Source organism: Rana temporaria, chromosome 13 (genome assembly GCF_905171775.1).
Source record: "Rana temporaria chromosome 13, aRanTem1.1, whole genome shotgun sequence".
In the NCBI taxonomy this organism is placed as follows: Eukaryota; Metazoa; Chordata; class Amphibia; order Anura; family Ranidae; genus Rana; species Rana temporaria.
The window spans coordinates 9,686,635-9,703,422 of record NC_053501.1 but is presented as its reverse complement, the minus strand read 5'-3'; the positions used below and the strand labels follow the sequence as shown (position 1 = coordinate 9,703,422).

The window sequence follows — 16,788 nt, the reverse complement described above, 5'->3', positions numbered from 1 at the left end:
GGGGAGTGGCACAGAAGGACGACTTTCTGGCAGTTCATATCAAGTCTTCCACTGACATTATAAAGTGACGTTTTTATAGCCTAGTGTGGCATTCTGTAATGGCTTCCTATGGTCAGATTTCCAAAAAGTTTTTCAAAAATGTCAGTTCTCTTTAGGAAACATTTTTTTTCTTTTCTACTTGAATGAAACAAGTTGAGGAATGAAAGTTTTGTGTCTGAACTTTGGCCGGAGTATTGATCCCCCCCCCCCCCTCCCTGTACCCTTGGTGAATCGAATGGGGGGGGGGGGGATGAGCTCATGCTCATTCTTCAGTTAAAGGTCTTTTCATGCGCGGTGTGATTGGGGGGACCCGTCTCCTCCCGGCCCATCGCCCTCTCCTTTTGTGTCAGCATGCATCTGCGCTGCCTGTGTGATGAATTCCCTCCCAGGATTAAGAGGGGGCCTGGGGGGGGGGGGGTGCAGATCTCACTTTCGGTGGCTGGCAGGGATGGTCTCTGGACAGTCTGACGCTTGCGCCCGCATGGCCGCTATGTTGTCATTGCTTTTACGACTGAGGTGCGTTCGGTGACACATGTAGAAAGTTAACTTTAGCTAACTTTGACACAAAGAGGCACAGCTGAACCTGGACACCTGCTGTGCCCATTATGAGGGACTCCCACTGTCCCTTTGCTGAGTTCCCAGGTCTGTACACCTGCTGTGCCCATTATGAGGGGTTCCCACCATCCCTGTGCCGAGTTCCCGGGTCTGTACACCTGCTGTGCCCATTATGAGGGGTTCCCACCATCCCTGTGCTGAGTTCCCGGGTCTGTACACCTACTGTGCCCATTATGAGGGGCTCCCACCATCCCTGTGCTGAGTTCCCAGGTCTGTACACCTGCTGTGCCCATTATGAGAGGTTCCCACCATCCCTGTGCTGAGTTTCCGGGTCTGTACACCTGCTGTGCCCATTATGAGGGGTTCCCACCATTCCTGTGCTGAGTTCCCGGGTCTGTACACCTGCTGTGCCCATTATGAGGAGTTCCCACCATCGCTGTGCTGAGTTCCCAGGTCTGTACACCTGCTGTGCCCATTATGAGAGGTTCCCACCATCCCTGTGCTGAGTTTCCGGGTCTGTACACCTGCTGTGCCCATTATGAGGGGTTCCCTTCATTCCTGTGCTGAGTTCCCGGGTCTGTACACCTGCTGTGCCCATTATGAGGGGTTCCCACCATCCCTATGCTGAGTTCCCGGGTCTGTACACCTGCTGTGCCCATTATGAGGGGTTCCCACCATCCCTATGCTGAGTTCCCGGGTCTGTACACCTGCTGTGCCCATTATTAGGGGTTCCCACCATCCCTGTGCTGAGTTCTCAGGTCTGTACACCTGCTGTGCCCATTATTAGGGGTTCCCACCATCCCTGTGCTGAGTTCTTAGGCCATTTTTATATCTGCAGCTTCCACTGAAATAATCCCTGGTGATTCTACCATGAAGCACTTATTCAAACACTTCCTGCTATAGGGTGACAACCCTCTCTCCCTTTTGGTCAATTGTGCCCCTGGGCCACCCAGAACTAAAATCCATGAGCTTTGGGGATCCTAAGGACTGAGAGAGTGGTAAGAGGATGGTGGAAGGATTGGTGGGAGGATGGTGGAAGGATTGGTGGGAGGATGGTGGAAGGATTGGTGGGAGGATGGTGGAAGGATTGGTGGGAGGATGGTGGAAGGATTGGTGGGAGGATGGTGGAAGGATTGGTGGGAGGATGGTGGAAGGATTGGTGGGAGGATGGTGGAAGGATTGGTGGAAGGATTGGTGGAAGGATTGGTGGAAGGATTTTTGGTGGGAGGATTGGTGGGAGGATGGTGGAAGGATTGGTGGGAGGATGGTGGAAGGATTGGTGGAAGGATTGGTGGAAGGATTGGTGGAAGGATGGTGGGAGGATGGTGGGAGGATGGTGGGAGGATGGTGGGAGGATGGTGGGAGGATTGGTGGGAGGATGGTGGGACGATTGGTGGGGAGGATAATGAAAGAATGGTGGGGAGGATAATGAAAGAATGGTGGGAAAATGATGTGAGCATGGTGGGGAGGATGGTGGGAGGAATGGTGTGAGGATGGTGGTGGAGTGAGGATGGTGGTGGAGTGAGGATGGTGGTGGAGTGAGGATGGTGGTGGAGTGAGGATGGTGGTGGGGGGAGGATGGTGGTGGGGGGAGTGAGGATGGTGGTGGGGGGAGGATGGTGGTGGGGGGAGTGAGGATGGTGGTGGGGGGAGTGAGGATGGTGGTGGGGGGAGTGAGGATGGTGGTGGGGGGAGTGAGGATGGTGGTGGGGGGAGTGAGGATGGTGGTGGGGGGAGTGAGGATGGTGGTGGGGGGAGTGAGGATGGTGGTGGGTGGAGTGAGGATGGTGGTGGGTGGAGTGAGGATGGTGGAGTGAGGATGGTGGGAGAGGATGGTGGGAGAGGATGGTGGGAGAGGATGGTGGGAGAGGATGGTGGGAGAGGATGATGGGGGAGAGATTGGTGGGAGGATGATGGGGGAGAGATTGGTGGGAGGATGATGGGGGAGAGATTGGTGGGAGGATGATGGGGGAGAGATTGGTGGGAGGATGATGGGGGAGAGATTGGTGGGAGGATGATGGGGGAGAGATTGGTGGGAGGATGATGGGGGAGAGATTGGTGGGAGGATGATGGGGGAGAGATTGGTGGGAGGATGATGGGGGAGAGATTGGTGGGAGGATGATGGGGGAGAGGATGGTGGGAGGAATGATGGAGAGGATGGTGGGAGGAATGATGGAGAGGATGGTGGGAGGAATGATGGAGAGGATGGTGGAGAGGTTGGTGGGAGGAATGGTGGTTTGCTGCAATTTACAAGTTATGTAGCAATTTGTCAAACTAATATTCTTCATGTCACAACATTGTAACAAGCGATGAGATCACTCCATGGTGTGTGCGGCTTGTTTCTCTTTTTTCATGCTGGATGCATATAAATGTCATTTTGGTCTTTTAAGCTTTGTGGTTGTGTCTGGAAGACGTGGAGGATCTCTGTTGGGTATTCTTGGGACCGCAGATTTATTTATGCGTTCCGTGCGCATTTATGGTTGGACAGAACGGGTCTCGCCGCCTGTCATGAAGATTACTGTTGTACTGCAGCTGCCACAGTCAAGGCTCCATATAACCAGAGGGAGGGAGGGGCTCTCCGGACTCTCATACAGGGGTGGATTTACTAAAGGAAAATAGACTGTGCACTTTGCAAAGTTCAGTTGCCCCAGAGATTAGTACATGAGCAGAATTTTTTTTTTTCTTGCACGTGATTGGGTATTCTTTCCAAAGTGAAGCTTTACCTCCTTTACTAAGCTCTGATCCAACTGCATTTTTACAGTGCCACAATCTATTTGCCTTTAGTACATTTTGTAATATTAAAGCGGAGTTTGATCCAAAAGTAGAACTTCCACTTCAAGCACTCCTCGCCCCCTTACGTGCCACATTTTGTAATTTTTTTGCAAAGGGGGGTTAGCGGTTACCTAGTTTTGACAGGTACCCAGCTCCCATTTCCGCTCTCGCCGCCTAGGCGGTGACTCCTCTCCCCTTACCTCCCCTGCAATCTTCTGGGTCACGTCACAGGTCCCAGAAGATTGCCCGGCCACTGAGAAGATGCAGCACGACTCGCGCATGCGCAGTGCGCACCCGGATGTGAAGCCGCAAGCTGTCGTAGCCTGGTGCCCACACTTTCAATGCCGGTGCCGCAGAGAGGAGGGGGAGAGGAGCGAGGCTTCAGGCGGCCGCATCGCTGGACCGTGACGCTACACTTTTTGTAGCTGCCGACTTTCAATAAACGTAAAAACGACTTGAACTTCCGCTTTTAATGTAATTTTTTACATTCAGCTTTAAAATTATTATTTTTTATTTATTTTTATTAGGAAAGCAGTTATGTTTAGCCTGATTAACATGTCACTAGTTTTAATTCAGTTTTTATTTTGTGTCTCCACTCAGGAAGTCCTCCAGCAGCTGATTGTTATGAGTTTGCCAAATGTTCTGTTAATCGGCAAAGACCCGCTTACCGGTAAGTGACCTGATATTGCCGGTAACACCCGTTCCATAACCCCTCACACTTCCCATTGTGGTATAAATATCTCTATTAAACATACTGATCACATCGGTCTTATCTCACCCAGGGAAAAGCATGGAAGAACTGAAGAAGATTCTCCTGCTGATGCTGGGCTGTGCGGTGCAGGTAGGTGCCCCCTATGCCAACATTATTTGGAGGAGTCAACATGCTTTTCTGACATTGTTCCATGAAAGTTTAATGGGGTCTGACAATGGTTTGGTTATTATGGGATGAGAGGGGAGGATCACAGTTTACAATTGGCATGTTGGAGCATAGCGCTGCCATAGCCTGCGGCATGCTGGGAGATCTCTGCTGTCAAGGTCAATCATTAATCACAATTAGGAACAATAAAGGGATAAAGAGCTTTACAGATGAGTGCAACTGCCAACATACCTCACCTGGATCATCCCCATCTCTGTGTGCTACTCAACTAGTTACATTGTATTCTGATCATTTGTGTGCAATGTAATATGAAAAACAACCCCCTTCCCCTCTGCTCCCCTATTCTCTCTCTCCTCCTCTGTTCTCCTCTTTCCCCCTCTTTCTCCATATACTTCTCTGTCCTCCCTCTGTCCCCCCTCTGTTCTCTCTCTGTCCCCCCTCTGTTCTCTCTCTGTCCCCCGTCTGTTTGCTCTCTTTTCCCCCTCTGTTCTCCCTCTTTCCCCCCCTCTGTTCCCCCTCTTTCCCCCTTCTGTTCTCCCTATTTCCCCCCTCTGTTCTCCCTATTTCCCCCCCTCGTTCTCCCTCTGTTTCCCCCCTCGTTCTTGCCTCCTCTGTTTCCCCCCCCCCCTCGTTCTTGCCTCCTCTGTTTCCCCCCCCCCTCGTTCTTGCCTCCTCTGTTCCCCCCCCCCTCGTTCTTGCCTCCTCTGTTTCCCCCCCCCCCCCCGTTCTTGCCTCCTCTGTTTCCCCCCCCCCTCGTTCTTGCCTCCTCTGTTCCCCCCCCCCTCGTTCTTGCCTCCTCTGTTTCCCCCCCCCTCGTTCTTGCCTCCTCTGTTCTCCCCCCCCCCTCGTTCTTGCCTCCTCTGTTTCCCCCCCCCCCCTCGTTCTTGCCTCCTCTGTTTCCCCCCCCCCCTCGTTCTTGCCTCCTCTGTTCCCCCCCCCCCTCGTTCTTGCCTCCTCTGTTTCCCCCCCCCCCCCTCGTTCTTGCCTCCTCTGTTTCCCCCCCCCCCTCGTTCTTGCCTCCTCTGTTTCCCCCCCCCCCCTCGTTCTTGCCTCCTCTGTTTCCCCCCCCCCCCCTCGTTCTTGCCTCCTCTGTTTCCCCCCCCCCCCTCGTTCTTGCCTCCTCTGTTTCCCCCCCCCCCTCGTTCTTGCCTCCTCTGTTTCCCCCCCCCCCCTCGTTCTTGCCTCCTCTGTTTCCCCCCCCCCTCGTTCTTGCCTCCTCTGTTTCCCCCCCCTCGTTCTTGCCTCCTCTGTTTCCCCCCCCCCTCGTTCTTGCCTCCTCTGTTTCCCCCCCCCCTCGTTCTTGCCCACCTCGTTTCCCCCCACCTCGTTCTTGCCTCCTCTGTTTCCCCCCCCTCGTTCTTGCCTCCTCTGTTTCCCCTCTTGCCTCCTCCTTCCTCCTCTTCTTCCTCTCTCCATTATGTAGATGAGGTGATGCTTTGTAGTTTACAGAAGCTAGATAGGAAAGCTGATCACATTATGTGAAGACTCAGTTCAGTCCTCAAAAATCTACAAGACCCCAGGTTTTCTGACGGGATCAATGCTTATGCATGTTCTGTAGTTGCTGAAAATGTATTTGGCCTTTTAAAGAAAACAAATGCAGCAATCCAATCTAAGCTCCGCTAAGCTTCAATACAATTGTATTTTTGTTTTGGGGTTCAGTTATACCTTAACAGTTATCTGTCTCTTTAGAAAATATTTTACCCTAGTGAGGCTTTCGCCTAGTTTAGGTAATTCCCGGGGTAACTAGCACTGTACATAATTGCAGTTTTGCTTTAACTGTCCTCTCCCTGGAAGGTTCTTATGTTTCCTTTTCCCCTCTCCAGTGTGATAGGAAGGAGGAATACATCGAGCGGATCAAACAGCTGGACATCGAAACGCAGGCGGGGATTGTGGGACACATTCAGGAGGTAATTCTGACTTCATTACAGACTCGGCAAACCAGACCCAACAGCCAACTAACCTGACAGGGGAGTTCACCAACATCCCCTGTAGGCTGGGACTTGTAGTCCTTTATCGCCTTGGGGTTTACAGGCAGCCGCAACAACGTGCCTTAGTACCCCTTTAAAAAAAAAACTGTAAAATTTCTGCAAATAATTATTTTAAAACATTAAAATTTAGTATTTTAAAATTTGTATTCATTAACCGTTTGCTTACTGGGCACATAAACCCCCTTCGTGCCCAGGCGAAATTTCAGCTTCCGGCACTGCGTCGCTTTAACTGACATTTGCGTGGTCGTGCGACGTGGCTCCCAAACAAAATTGACGTCCTTTTTTCCCCACAAATAGAGCTTTATTTTGGTGGTATTTGATCACCTCTGCGTTTTTTTTATTTTTTCCGCTATAAACAAAAAAAGAGCGACAATTTAAAAAAATATATATATTTTTTACTTGTTGCTATAATAAATATCCATTTTTTTTTTTTATTTTTTAAAACAATTTTTTTTCTCAGTTAAGGCCGATAGGTATCGCAATAAGCGACTGGTTTGCGCAAAAGTTATAGCGCCTACAAAATAGGGGACAGAATTATGATTGATTTTTTTTTTTTATTTTTTTTTTTTTTACTAGTAATGGCGGCGATCTGCGATTTTTATTGGGACTGCGATATTGCGGCGGACATATCGGACACTTTTGACACAATTTTTGGGACCATTCACATTTATACAGCGATCAGTGCTATAAAAATGCACTAATTACTGTATAAATGTGACTGGCAAGGAAGGGGTTAACACTAGGGGGTGAGGAAGGGGTTAAATGTATTCCCTGGGTGTGTTCTAACTGTGTGGGGGGAGGGGGGTGACTGGGGGAGGTGCCTGATGCTGTGTCCCTATGTACAAGGGACACAAATTGGTCTCCTCTCCTCTGACAGCACGTGGAGCTCTGTGTTTACACACAGAGCTCCACGTCCCTGCTGTCACCGCCGATCGCGTGTACCCGGCGGACATCGCGGCCGCCAGGTACACGCATCGGCTCTTCAGCGATGCGCCGGGACAGTGTTTACCCGCTGTGCGCCACCCAGTGGCACGCGCGGGTATTAATGCTTTTAATAAGACGTCCAAAGACGTCCACCCGGCACTTGAGAGCCGCGTTGTTGACGTCTTTTGTCAATAGCGCGGGTCTGAAGTGGTTAATGAATAGGATTATTGTTTATACCTTGTTCATTTATTTGCACGTTTAAATAAATCGCACGTTGCGTTTTTGTGTGATTTATACTAATTAAGACTACAGTTTGATTGCCGCACCTCTGAAAAGCGATTCATGTGCGGCTCCTACTTCTCAATTCCCTAAGAAATGTGGTGAAATCTCAAAGTGCAGAATATCCATTTGAAAAAACTTTGTATAACTTGTAATCTTTTCTGGAATCCCTCTTAAAGTGGAAGTAAACCCTCCTATTGTTTTCAGCCAAGGAAGCGGCCATCTTGACCTCTGTTTAATCTGCAACTGCCATGCTGCTGTACATGTGACCTGTTATGAAACCAGCCATTGGATGGTTTGGCAGTTTGGTTGAGAGCACAAACAAATGTGACAGCTAGCATTTCCAGCATGCCGGGAATGTTAACTGTTTTGTAACTATCAAATTGAAGGGTTTACTTCCACTTTAAATTTGGCTTATGTAGTGCTCTGATTATTTGCTTTCTTTCCCAGGTAACGCACAACCATGAGAACGTTTTTGACCTGCAATGGCTGGAATTACCGGACATGGCGCCGGAAGAGCTAGACTCTCTGTCGCGGAATATGGCCATCCATCTGAGGAGGCTTCTGGACGAGAGAGATGACTGCAGAGAGGCAAGTCTACAGTAGGGATTTCCAGAGAAGAGCCAGATTACTGTCCTTCAGATTTAAGGAGGGGGGGGGGGGGGCGTACAATAGCCAGTAGGAATAGAAAATGCCTCTGGCTTGGCTGTCAGTGGGAGCAGGAAAAGTACATGAGGCCTTTGGTCAGTAGGAGGAATTGTGCCCCATCATTGGTGTCAGTGCAAAGAATAGTCCCCAAATGTTGGTGTCAGTGCAAAGAATAGTCCCCAAATGTTGGTGTCAGCGCAAAGAATAGTCCCCAAATGTTGGTGTCAGTGCAAAGAATAGTCCCCAAATGTTGGTGTCCGTGCAAAGAATAGTCCCCAAATGTTGGTGTCGGTGGAAAACATAGAACAAAATTTGTTGCTTTTGCCTACTTATACCATGCAATGTATGATGCAGAGCCATGGCAGGCGGCAGGGCAGGACTTAGGGTGGTGGGGGGCCCCTGGGCTTAAAAATCAAAGGGGCCCCCTGGAGCAGAGAAGATGGGGGTGGGTTGTTACCGCCGACCGATCATAGTTGTTGGGGTGTTGGGGGCTGGATCCGCCAACCGACCCATCGAAGTTGAGGGGGGCAGTGCGCCGACTGATCATACTTGTTGAGCGGGGGATAACCGCAGGACAGACTTCTTACCGCCTCCCAGGGCCGTCTTCAGTAATTTTTGGGGCCCCTTACACAGCTGCAGTGAAGGGGCCCCCTGGAGCATCGAAGTTGTTGAAACGGGGGGTGGGGGCTGCCGAGAATTACATTCATGTGGGAAGGGGGTTGCCGCGAACGGGGGATTGACGCGAAATTCCTGGAGGTGATTGACGCAAAATTGCGGGAGGTAATTGATGCTATTGCCGCGAACGGGGGGTTGCCGCGATTGGGCCCCCTATTTGGCGGGGGCCCATGGGCTTGAGCCCAGTCATGCCCAATGGTAAGTCGGGCCCTGGCAGGCGGTGTGCAGGTCCACCCCCAGCATTCGGGAGGGGGACAGAAGTTTCCCTCTGTCCAGATCTGCTCCTCCTCCCATCCTCTGCCATTCTGTTGGAATGTAGGAATCGATGATGAGGGAGATAAACGGGTGAAACTCATGATGGGGAATCTCATGTATGGTACAAGCTTCTAATATTTAGGCTGGACTCTCATGTGATGCCTCGTACACACGACCAGTTTTCCCATCGGGAAAACTGCCCGTGTGTATGCTCCTTGGCAGTTTTCCCGACAGGTAAATCGGCTGTAATCCTGGCAGGGAAAATGAGAACATGTTCTCTTTTTTTTTTCCTGCCGCGATTCCCGTTGGTCTTTTTTCCCAGCAGATTCCCTATGGGAAACACTGCGGTGGAGCATACACGCGGCCGGGATTCCCGGCCAAAACTCTCACCGCAGTTTTCCCGACGGGAAAACCTCTGGTGTTTACAGGGGGAAAGTTACCGAGCAGGTTGTCGGTTTTCCCCCCGGGAATCACGGTCGTGTGTACAGGGCTTGAGGATGGTGTTTCTAATGTGATGAGAGGATGGAGTATCTTTGATGTGTTGGGGGGGGGGGGACCCCTTTTCTGGCGTGTTGGGGGGGGGGCTCTTCTCTGGCGTGTTGGGGGGGGGGAGGACCCCTTCTCTGGCATGTTGGGGGAACCCCTTCTCTGGCATGTGGGGGGGACCCCTTCTCTGGCATGTGGGGGGGAACCCCTTCTCTGGCATGTGGGAGGGGACCCCTTCTCTGGCATGTGGGGGGGGAACCCCTTCTCTGGCATGTGGGGGGGGAACCCCTTCTTTGGCATGTGGGGGGGACCCCTTCTTTGGCATGTGGGGGGGGAACCGCTTCTCTGGCGTGTTGGGGGGGAACCCCTTCTCTGGCATGTGGGGGGGAACCCCTTCTCTGGCGTGTTGGGCAACCCCTTCTCTGGGCGTGTTGGGGGGGGGGAACCCCCTTCTCTGGCGTGTTGGGGGGGGGAACCCCCTTCTCTGGCGTGTTGGGGGGAACCCCTTCTCTGGCGTGTTGGGAGGAACCCCTTCTCTGGCGTGTTGGGAGGAACCCCTTCTCTGGCGTGTTGGGAGGAACCCCTTCTCTGGCGTGTTGGGAGGAACCCCTTCTCTGGCGTGTTGGGGGGAACCCCTTCTCTGGCGTGTTGGGGGGAACCCCTTCTCTGGCGTGTTGGGGGAACCCCTTCTCTGGCGTGTCGGGGGGAACCCCTTCTCCGGCGTGTTGGGAGGACTCTAATGTCCTAAGACCAATGTGAACAGCTGGCTGATAAACACTTGTCCAAGCCCTGAAGAAGGGAGGTGTGCGATTTGAAGTGTACCAAGCACTTCTAACCACACGCCTCTTTAAAACCTTGGCTTAAAAAAGCGTTCTGGCCATAATTGCTTTAGGAACACTGGCCACCCAGCTCCTTGGATTTCCTGTTGAGAGAGAACATTTTTTTGCACCTTAAAAAATTAGCATTTTGTGGCACTCTTCCAAGTAAAATACAAGCCATGTATGTTTTTCTGGGTTACAGGTCTAATTTTTTCCGTTTGTGCCCCATTAGGTGGGTTTGGCCAGGAAGAAAGCAGCCAGCGAGGCTGACCTTCTGTCACCAGACCCCTCGGTCAGCCTGGCAGCCTTTGAACAGAAGCCAAACTGATTTGTCGTTCAGGGACAGAGCTTGGTGGCGATTTCTCTGCTCCGCCGCGCGCGCTGCCTTGATGTCATCTGGCATTTCTCCACTTGGCGTTTGAACGCTGGTGGTGACGGGATAGGATGACTGGATGTGCCCCGTTAGGATCGCAGGGTGACTGCGGAGTTCTCAATTTTATAGAAGGCCTTTCTGCCTTGGCCCAATTAATTGTTTATTGATTTTGTCCAATAGAAGTCTAGCTTAATTAGTAGTAGTGTCATTCTGATCAGGACTTGGGGGTGTGATTGATTGGTTGTAGCGTTTTCATCATACATTTTCTGGCATTGTATATTTGGGTGCAGGAATGTTTCAGTGGTCTAATATTGATGTGAAAACATATTTGCAATATTCTTCATTGTGCTGCTGTTGGGGAATTATTTATAAAGAGTTTGTATTTGTACAGCGCAGGGGTCTCCAATCTTTATATACAAAGGACCAGTTTACTGTCCTTCAAACTTTAAGGGGGCCAGACTGTGTGGCCATGGAGAGAAGAAAATGTTGTGCGTCAGTGGGAGTAAACCATGCCCCATCATTGGTATAAGGGGGCTATTGGTGCCCCATAATTGGTATAAGGGGGCCATTGGTGCCCCATCATTGATATAAGGGGGCTATTGGTGCCCCATCATTGTTATAAGGGGGGTATTGGTGTCCCATCGTTGGTATAAGGGGGGTAATAGTGCCCCATCATTGGTATAAGAATCATGGTGGGAGTGTCTTCATCCCAATAATGCAGAGAAGGTAAAAAGAAAATAAGGGACTACTTGTTGGCACTACAGAAAAATGTACCCCAATATGTGGTGTTGTATATATGTGTGTGTGTATATGTGTATATATATATATATATATATATATATATATATATATATATATATATATATATATATATATATATATATATATGTCCCCATCGTTGGTGCCAGTGGGAGGAATAATGCCCTATCGTTGGGGTCAGTGGGAGGAATAATGCCCCATTATTTGTATAAGGGGAGTTAATCGTGCCCTATCAATGGTGCCAGTAGGAGGAATAGTGCACCATTTTTGGGGTCAGTGGGAGGAATAATGTCCCATCATTGGGATCAGTGGGAGAAATGAATCCCCATCAATGGTATAAGGGGGAGTAATCGTGCCCCATCATTTGGTGTCAGTAATAGTGCCCCATCATTGGTGCCAGTGGGAGGAACAGTGCCCAAAGGGCTGGATAAAAGCAAGAAAAGGTTTTATTATGGGCTGTAGAAAAATAATGCAATTATCGCCACTAGATGGATCTGTGGACCATTTGAGACACACAGGGCCAGATTCACAGTTGAAATACGCCGTCGTATCTACTGATACGCCGGCGTATTTTCAAATTTGCCGCGTTGTAGCGTTGTTTTGAATCCTCAAAGCAAGTTACGCCGGCTTTAGGCTTCGATCCGACAGGTGTACGGCTTCGTACGCCTTCGGATCGTAGGTGTAATTCTCCGGCGCCCGCTGGGTGGAGTTCGCGTCGTTTTCCTGCGTCGGGTATGCAAATTAGATGTTTACGGAGATCCACGAAGGTACGCGCTTTTGTCGCATTCGCTTACGTCGTCGCTGGTCGGCTTTTCCCATCGCAAAGTTACGAGTCCTCTTTAGGTGGTGTAAAATTACACCATCCATGTTAAAGTATGGCCGTCGTTCCCGCGTCAAATTTTAATTTTTTTTTTTTTTGCGTAACACGTCCGGTAATAGGAAACGACGTAACGCACGTTGCCGTTCAAAAAATACGTCGGGCGCTGTAATTTCGCGCAAAGCGCGGCAGGAAATTTCCTAACGGAGCATGCGCAGAACGTTAAATGGTACACGCCCCCATTTGAATTAGGCGGGCTTGCGCCGGACGGCTTTACGCTACGCCGCCGCAAGTTTACACAAAAGTGCTATGTGAATCGAGCACTTGCAACGAAAACTTGCGGCGGAGTAACGTAAAGGGGATACGTTACGCCGCCGTAATTGTTCGTGAATCTGGGCCAATGTCTTTTAAAAGATTCAATGTAACCATTCTAGAGAACGCTAGCGTGAATTGGCATATAAATGTAATCAATAATCACTCTTAGAAAAAGCTGTGTTGGCATCATTCTTTGTGCCAATTGCTTCTCCTGCACAATCAGTGGGTTTATATCGGGCCATCTCTTGGACCTTCTCTGTGACTAAAGTGCACTTATTCTTTAAGGAGAATCTATCATTTATTTTTTAGCATATATTCACTTCACTTTTGTGTCCAGTACCAATTTTAAAGGGTTTTGGTAAATGTGATATATTGTACATGATTTCATGTTTACCATTTGTGAACAGCAGGTGGTGCTCTAAGCAAGTCTCGGGTAGCTCTTTCCTGACCTCTCGACTGACAGAGGTGGCACCACCTTAAAAGGAACCGGCACTGAAAGAGATACAAGGCTGTCTTTGCTGGCCACCAATGAAAGTTCTTGCTGGCTGTGGTTTCAGTACTTACTAAGTTGCGATCATGGAACAATCAAGCTCGATGCCCCAGGGATGGTCTGTGATTGGTTAGGATGCACTGAATTGTTTCACCTCTCCTCAATTCCATCTTCTGTATTCCAGGTGGTTGTAGATCTGACCCAGGAGCGGGATTACCTCCAGTCTCTGAACCCACCAAGTCCCGTCAAGACTTCCAGCCCAGACCTCTCATCCAACATGGTCAACCACCTCGCCACCGAGGACAAAAAGCACCTCGCTGTGGAGCTGGCGGACAGCAAAGCCAAACTAAGGAGGATCCGCCAGGAGCTGTAAGTGGAGCCATGACTCTCTAGTAGCGGCATTTACAGTTACCTCAAGACCTTCCGTAATATACAGGGGACATATAGGGCGTTTCCTATGGGGGGCATATATGGCGTTTCCTATGGGGGGCATATATGGCGTTTCCTATGGGGGCCATATAGGGCGTTTCCTATGGGGCCATATAGGGCGTTTCCTATGGGGGCATATAGGGCGTTTCCTATGGAACTTTTTTTTTTCTCAATTTTTTTTTTTTTTTGTCCAATTCATAAAGTGAATTTTTCATGAATAAGACCCCAAAATGTCACCTAATCGGGGTTTGGATTTGCTTTTAGGATATACATAAGATTCTCATTTGGTTTTTACTAGGGTTGTCCCGATTACCACTTTTTTTAGGACCGAGTACAAGTACCGATACTTTTTAACAAGTACTCGCCGATACTGATTACCGATACTTTTTAAATCTCATGTGACCGTGGCAAATGTGTCAGTTTTTTTTTTTTTGTTTGTTTTTTACAATTTTTTTTAATTTATTTTACAATTTGTTTAATTTTACATTTTTTACAATGCTTTCTTTGGGGGTGGGGGGAATGGACAGTGTCAGTGTGTTTTTTTTATTACATTTTTTTTTTTTTACAATTCATTTTTTTATTTATTGCAATTCCTTATTTTTATTTTTATTTTTTTATTAGCCCTGTTGGAGGGCTTTGGTGAGATACCAGGGGTCCTAACATACCTCTGACATCTCCCCTCTGAGACAGAGAAAGGGACTAGGGACACAGATTCCCCAGTCCCTTTCTCAGCAGCCTCAGCTGCACTGAAAATGAAAGGAGAGAGGACAGCAGCTTCTCTCCATTCATAAACTGAAACATTGTAAATACAGTTTACGATGTTTCAGTTATGGAGGGGGCACACGGCAGCAGCCTGGAGGGGGCACACGGCAGCAGCCTGGAGGGGGCACACGGCAGCAGCCTGGAGGGGGCACACGGCAGCAGCCTGGAGGGGGCACACGGCCGCAGCCTGGAGGGGGCACACGGCCGCAGCACTGAGGGGGGACACGGCAGCAGAATGGAAAAAGAGATTGCAGCACGGAGGGAGACGGCAGCATGGAGGGGGACATGGAGGGGTAGAGCAGCAGAATGTAGGGGGGTTGGAGGAGGATACGAGGACAGTCAGCGGTGATCGGTGCTTGTAACTCCCCCACCGCACTGATCACCCTGACTGCCCAGGTATCGGGTGAAGCATCGGGAGCATTTGCCCGAGTACAAGTACTCGGGCAAATGCTCGGTATCGGTCCCGATACTAGTATCGGTATCGGGACAACCCTAGTTTTTACTCTCCTTTGCACAGATTTTCTCAGCGCTACTTCCATATAATCTATAATAAGACTTGGGATGTGTGATTTACTTTTTAGGGAGGAGAAGACGGAGCTGTTGATGGACACCAAACATGAACTGGAGAGGCTGAGTCTGGAGCTCCAGAAACTAAAACAAGACGTGAGTCTCATCTCTCTCCCTGATCATTGGAAAGGGGGTTCTAGAAAAAGCTGACGAAGCCAAAGTTACTTTTATTTTTATTATGTATTAAATAAATAAAATATATATTTTTTTTCTTGTGTAGAACATCCAGCTATCATCTGAAGCTCGAACCGCGCGCACCTACAGAGACGAGCTGGACTCGCTGAAGGAGAGGGCCGGTAAAGTGGACCGGCTGGAGAATGAGCTTGCGCGGTGTAAAGAGAAGTTGCACGACGTAGACTTCTACAAGGCCAGAATGGACGTACGTTACATACTTATTGTTGTCTTATGAACATACCGGGCCCGATAAACTATTGGTGGCTCAGAGTGAGAATTTGCAAAAGGGAAATTGTTATCCAAGTTGGTGCAATATCTATGTTCTGTGGCCACCCTAATTTCTTGGGTATAGTGAAGGGCCGCAACTTGGAGGGGAAAATACCTCGGTGAGTGGGCTCCGGGTCATTCCTTTTCCGATACTGAAGTTGAAGGGGAAGAGACTCTGAATTTCTCACTTCTTCCTTTTTCTCCTCAGTAAGCTTGCCCCCATCATCCGAGCCATTCTGGCTGGGGGTTAGTGTGCTCGCCCCCTCCCTTGGCACTACATCCCTGCTGGGAGATGCTGTTGGCGTCTCCCCTCGGGGATGTAGTCCCAAGGGAGGGGGCGAGCACGCTGACTAACCCCCAGCCAGAACGGGGGAACATTTTTGTTGATCCTTGGGGAAATGCCTCGGCGAGAGGGCTCCATGTTGTTCCTTTTACGATACAGAAATGGGAACTGGGGTTGTGTGCACACTTGTGCTGATTTGTGGTGGAACAGGAGGGCAGATATTGGTGGTTTGGAGGAAGAGATGACGTCTGCTCTGCCATTTTACTCAGCATGATAACTCTGGTCTCTGACTGTCCTACTTTCCCAGTTGTTTTGTGCTGCTGCTTGGCGGAAAAATCTTTTTCCGATACATAAATTGGCGTTGGGGGTTTTTGCTCAAGTGTGCTAAATTTACACCTCAGGGCAGGTTGCGTCAGGTTGGATGAAGAGTTGACGTCTACTATCTCTGCCATCTTTCTCGGAACGCTATCTACGGTCTGTGGCCACCCTAATATCCTGGCTGTAGCAATGGCCGCTACTTGGGGGCGGGCAGGGGCACTCAATGAATGGGCCCCAAGTCATTATTTTTCTGATTCAGAAATGAGAATTGTGGGCCAGATTCACAAATGAGATACGACGGCGTTTCTCCTGATACGCCGTTGTATCTCTGTTTCTATCTATGCGACTGATTCATAGAATCAGTTACGCATAGATATCCCTAAGATCCGACATGTGTAATTGTTTTACACTGTCGGATCTTAGGATGCAATACCGCGGCCGCCGCTGGGAGGAGTTTGTGTCGTAAACCAGCGTTGGGTATGCAAATTAGGAGTTGCGGCCGATCCACACCGGTTTTTCACGTTCGCTACGTCGCCGCTAGTCTAGTTTCCCGTCGCAAAGTTAGTCCTTTTTTTTGGTGCCCTAACTTTAGTCAGCAAGTGTATTGCTGTCTAAAGTATGGCCGTCGTTCCCGCGTCGAAATTCAAAATTTAACGTCGTTTGCGTAAGCCGTCCGGGAATACAGAAGTACGCTACGCACGTCGCCGTTCAAAAAAATGACGTCACGGCGAGCAAGGCACGGCGGGAGTTAAGAAACGGAGCATGCGCAGTAGATCCGGCGCGGGAGCCCGCCTAATTTAAATGGCACACGCCCATTTGAATTGGCCCGCCTTGCACCGGAGGCCGCTGGCGTAGTTTTCATCGCAAGTGCTTGGTGAATCGGGCACTTGCAATGAAAAATTGCGGCGGTGTAACTTA

At 49.7% G+C, this 16,788-nt stretch overlaps 1 protein-coding gene across 2 annotated transcripts in view; it reads left to right on the top strand.

Annotated features, from left to right (window-relative positions):
* The window catches only part of CCDC88C (coiled-coil domain containing 88C), a 150,168-nt gene that overhangs the window by 70,511 nt on the left and 62,869 nt on the right, over positions 1–16,788 (top strand). For both annotated transcript variants that reach the window (XM_040332983.1, XM_040332984.1), the window contains exons 4-10: positions 3,967–4,036; positions 4,149–4,207; positions 6,067–6,150; positions 7,885–8,025; positions 13,255–13,439; positions 14,843–14,924; positions 15,049–15,207. In XM_040332983.1, coding sequence (XP_040188917.1) covers positions 3,967–4,036; positions 4,149–4,207; positions 6,067–6,150; positions 7,885–8,025; positions 13,255–13,439; positions 14,843–14,924; positions 15,049–15,207 — 780 coding nt within the window. The remainder of the gene's footprint in view (positions 1–3,966; positions 4,037–4,148; positions 4,208–6,066; positions 6,151–7,884; positions 8,026–13,254; positions 13,440–14,842; positions 14,925–15,048; positions 15,208–16,788) is intronic.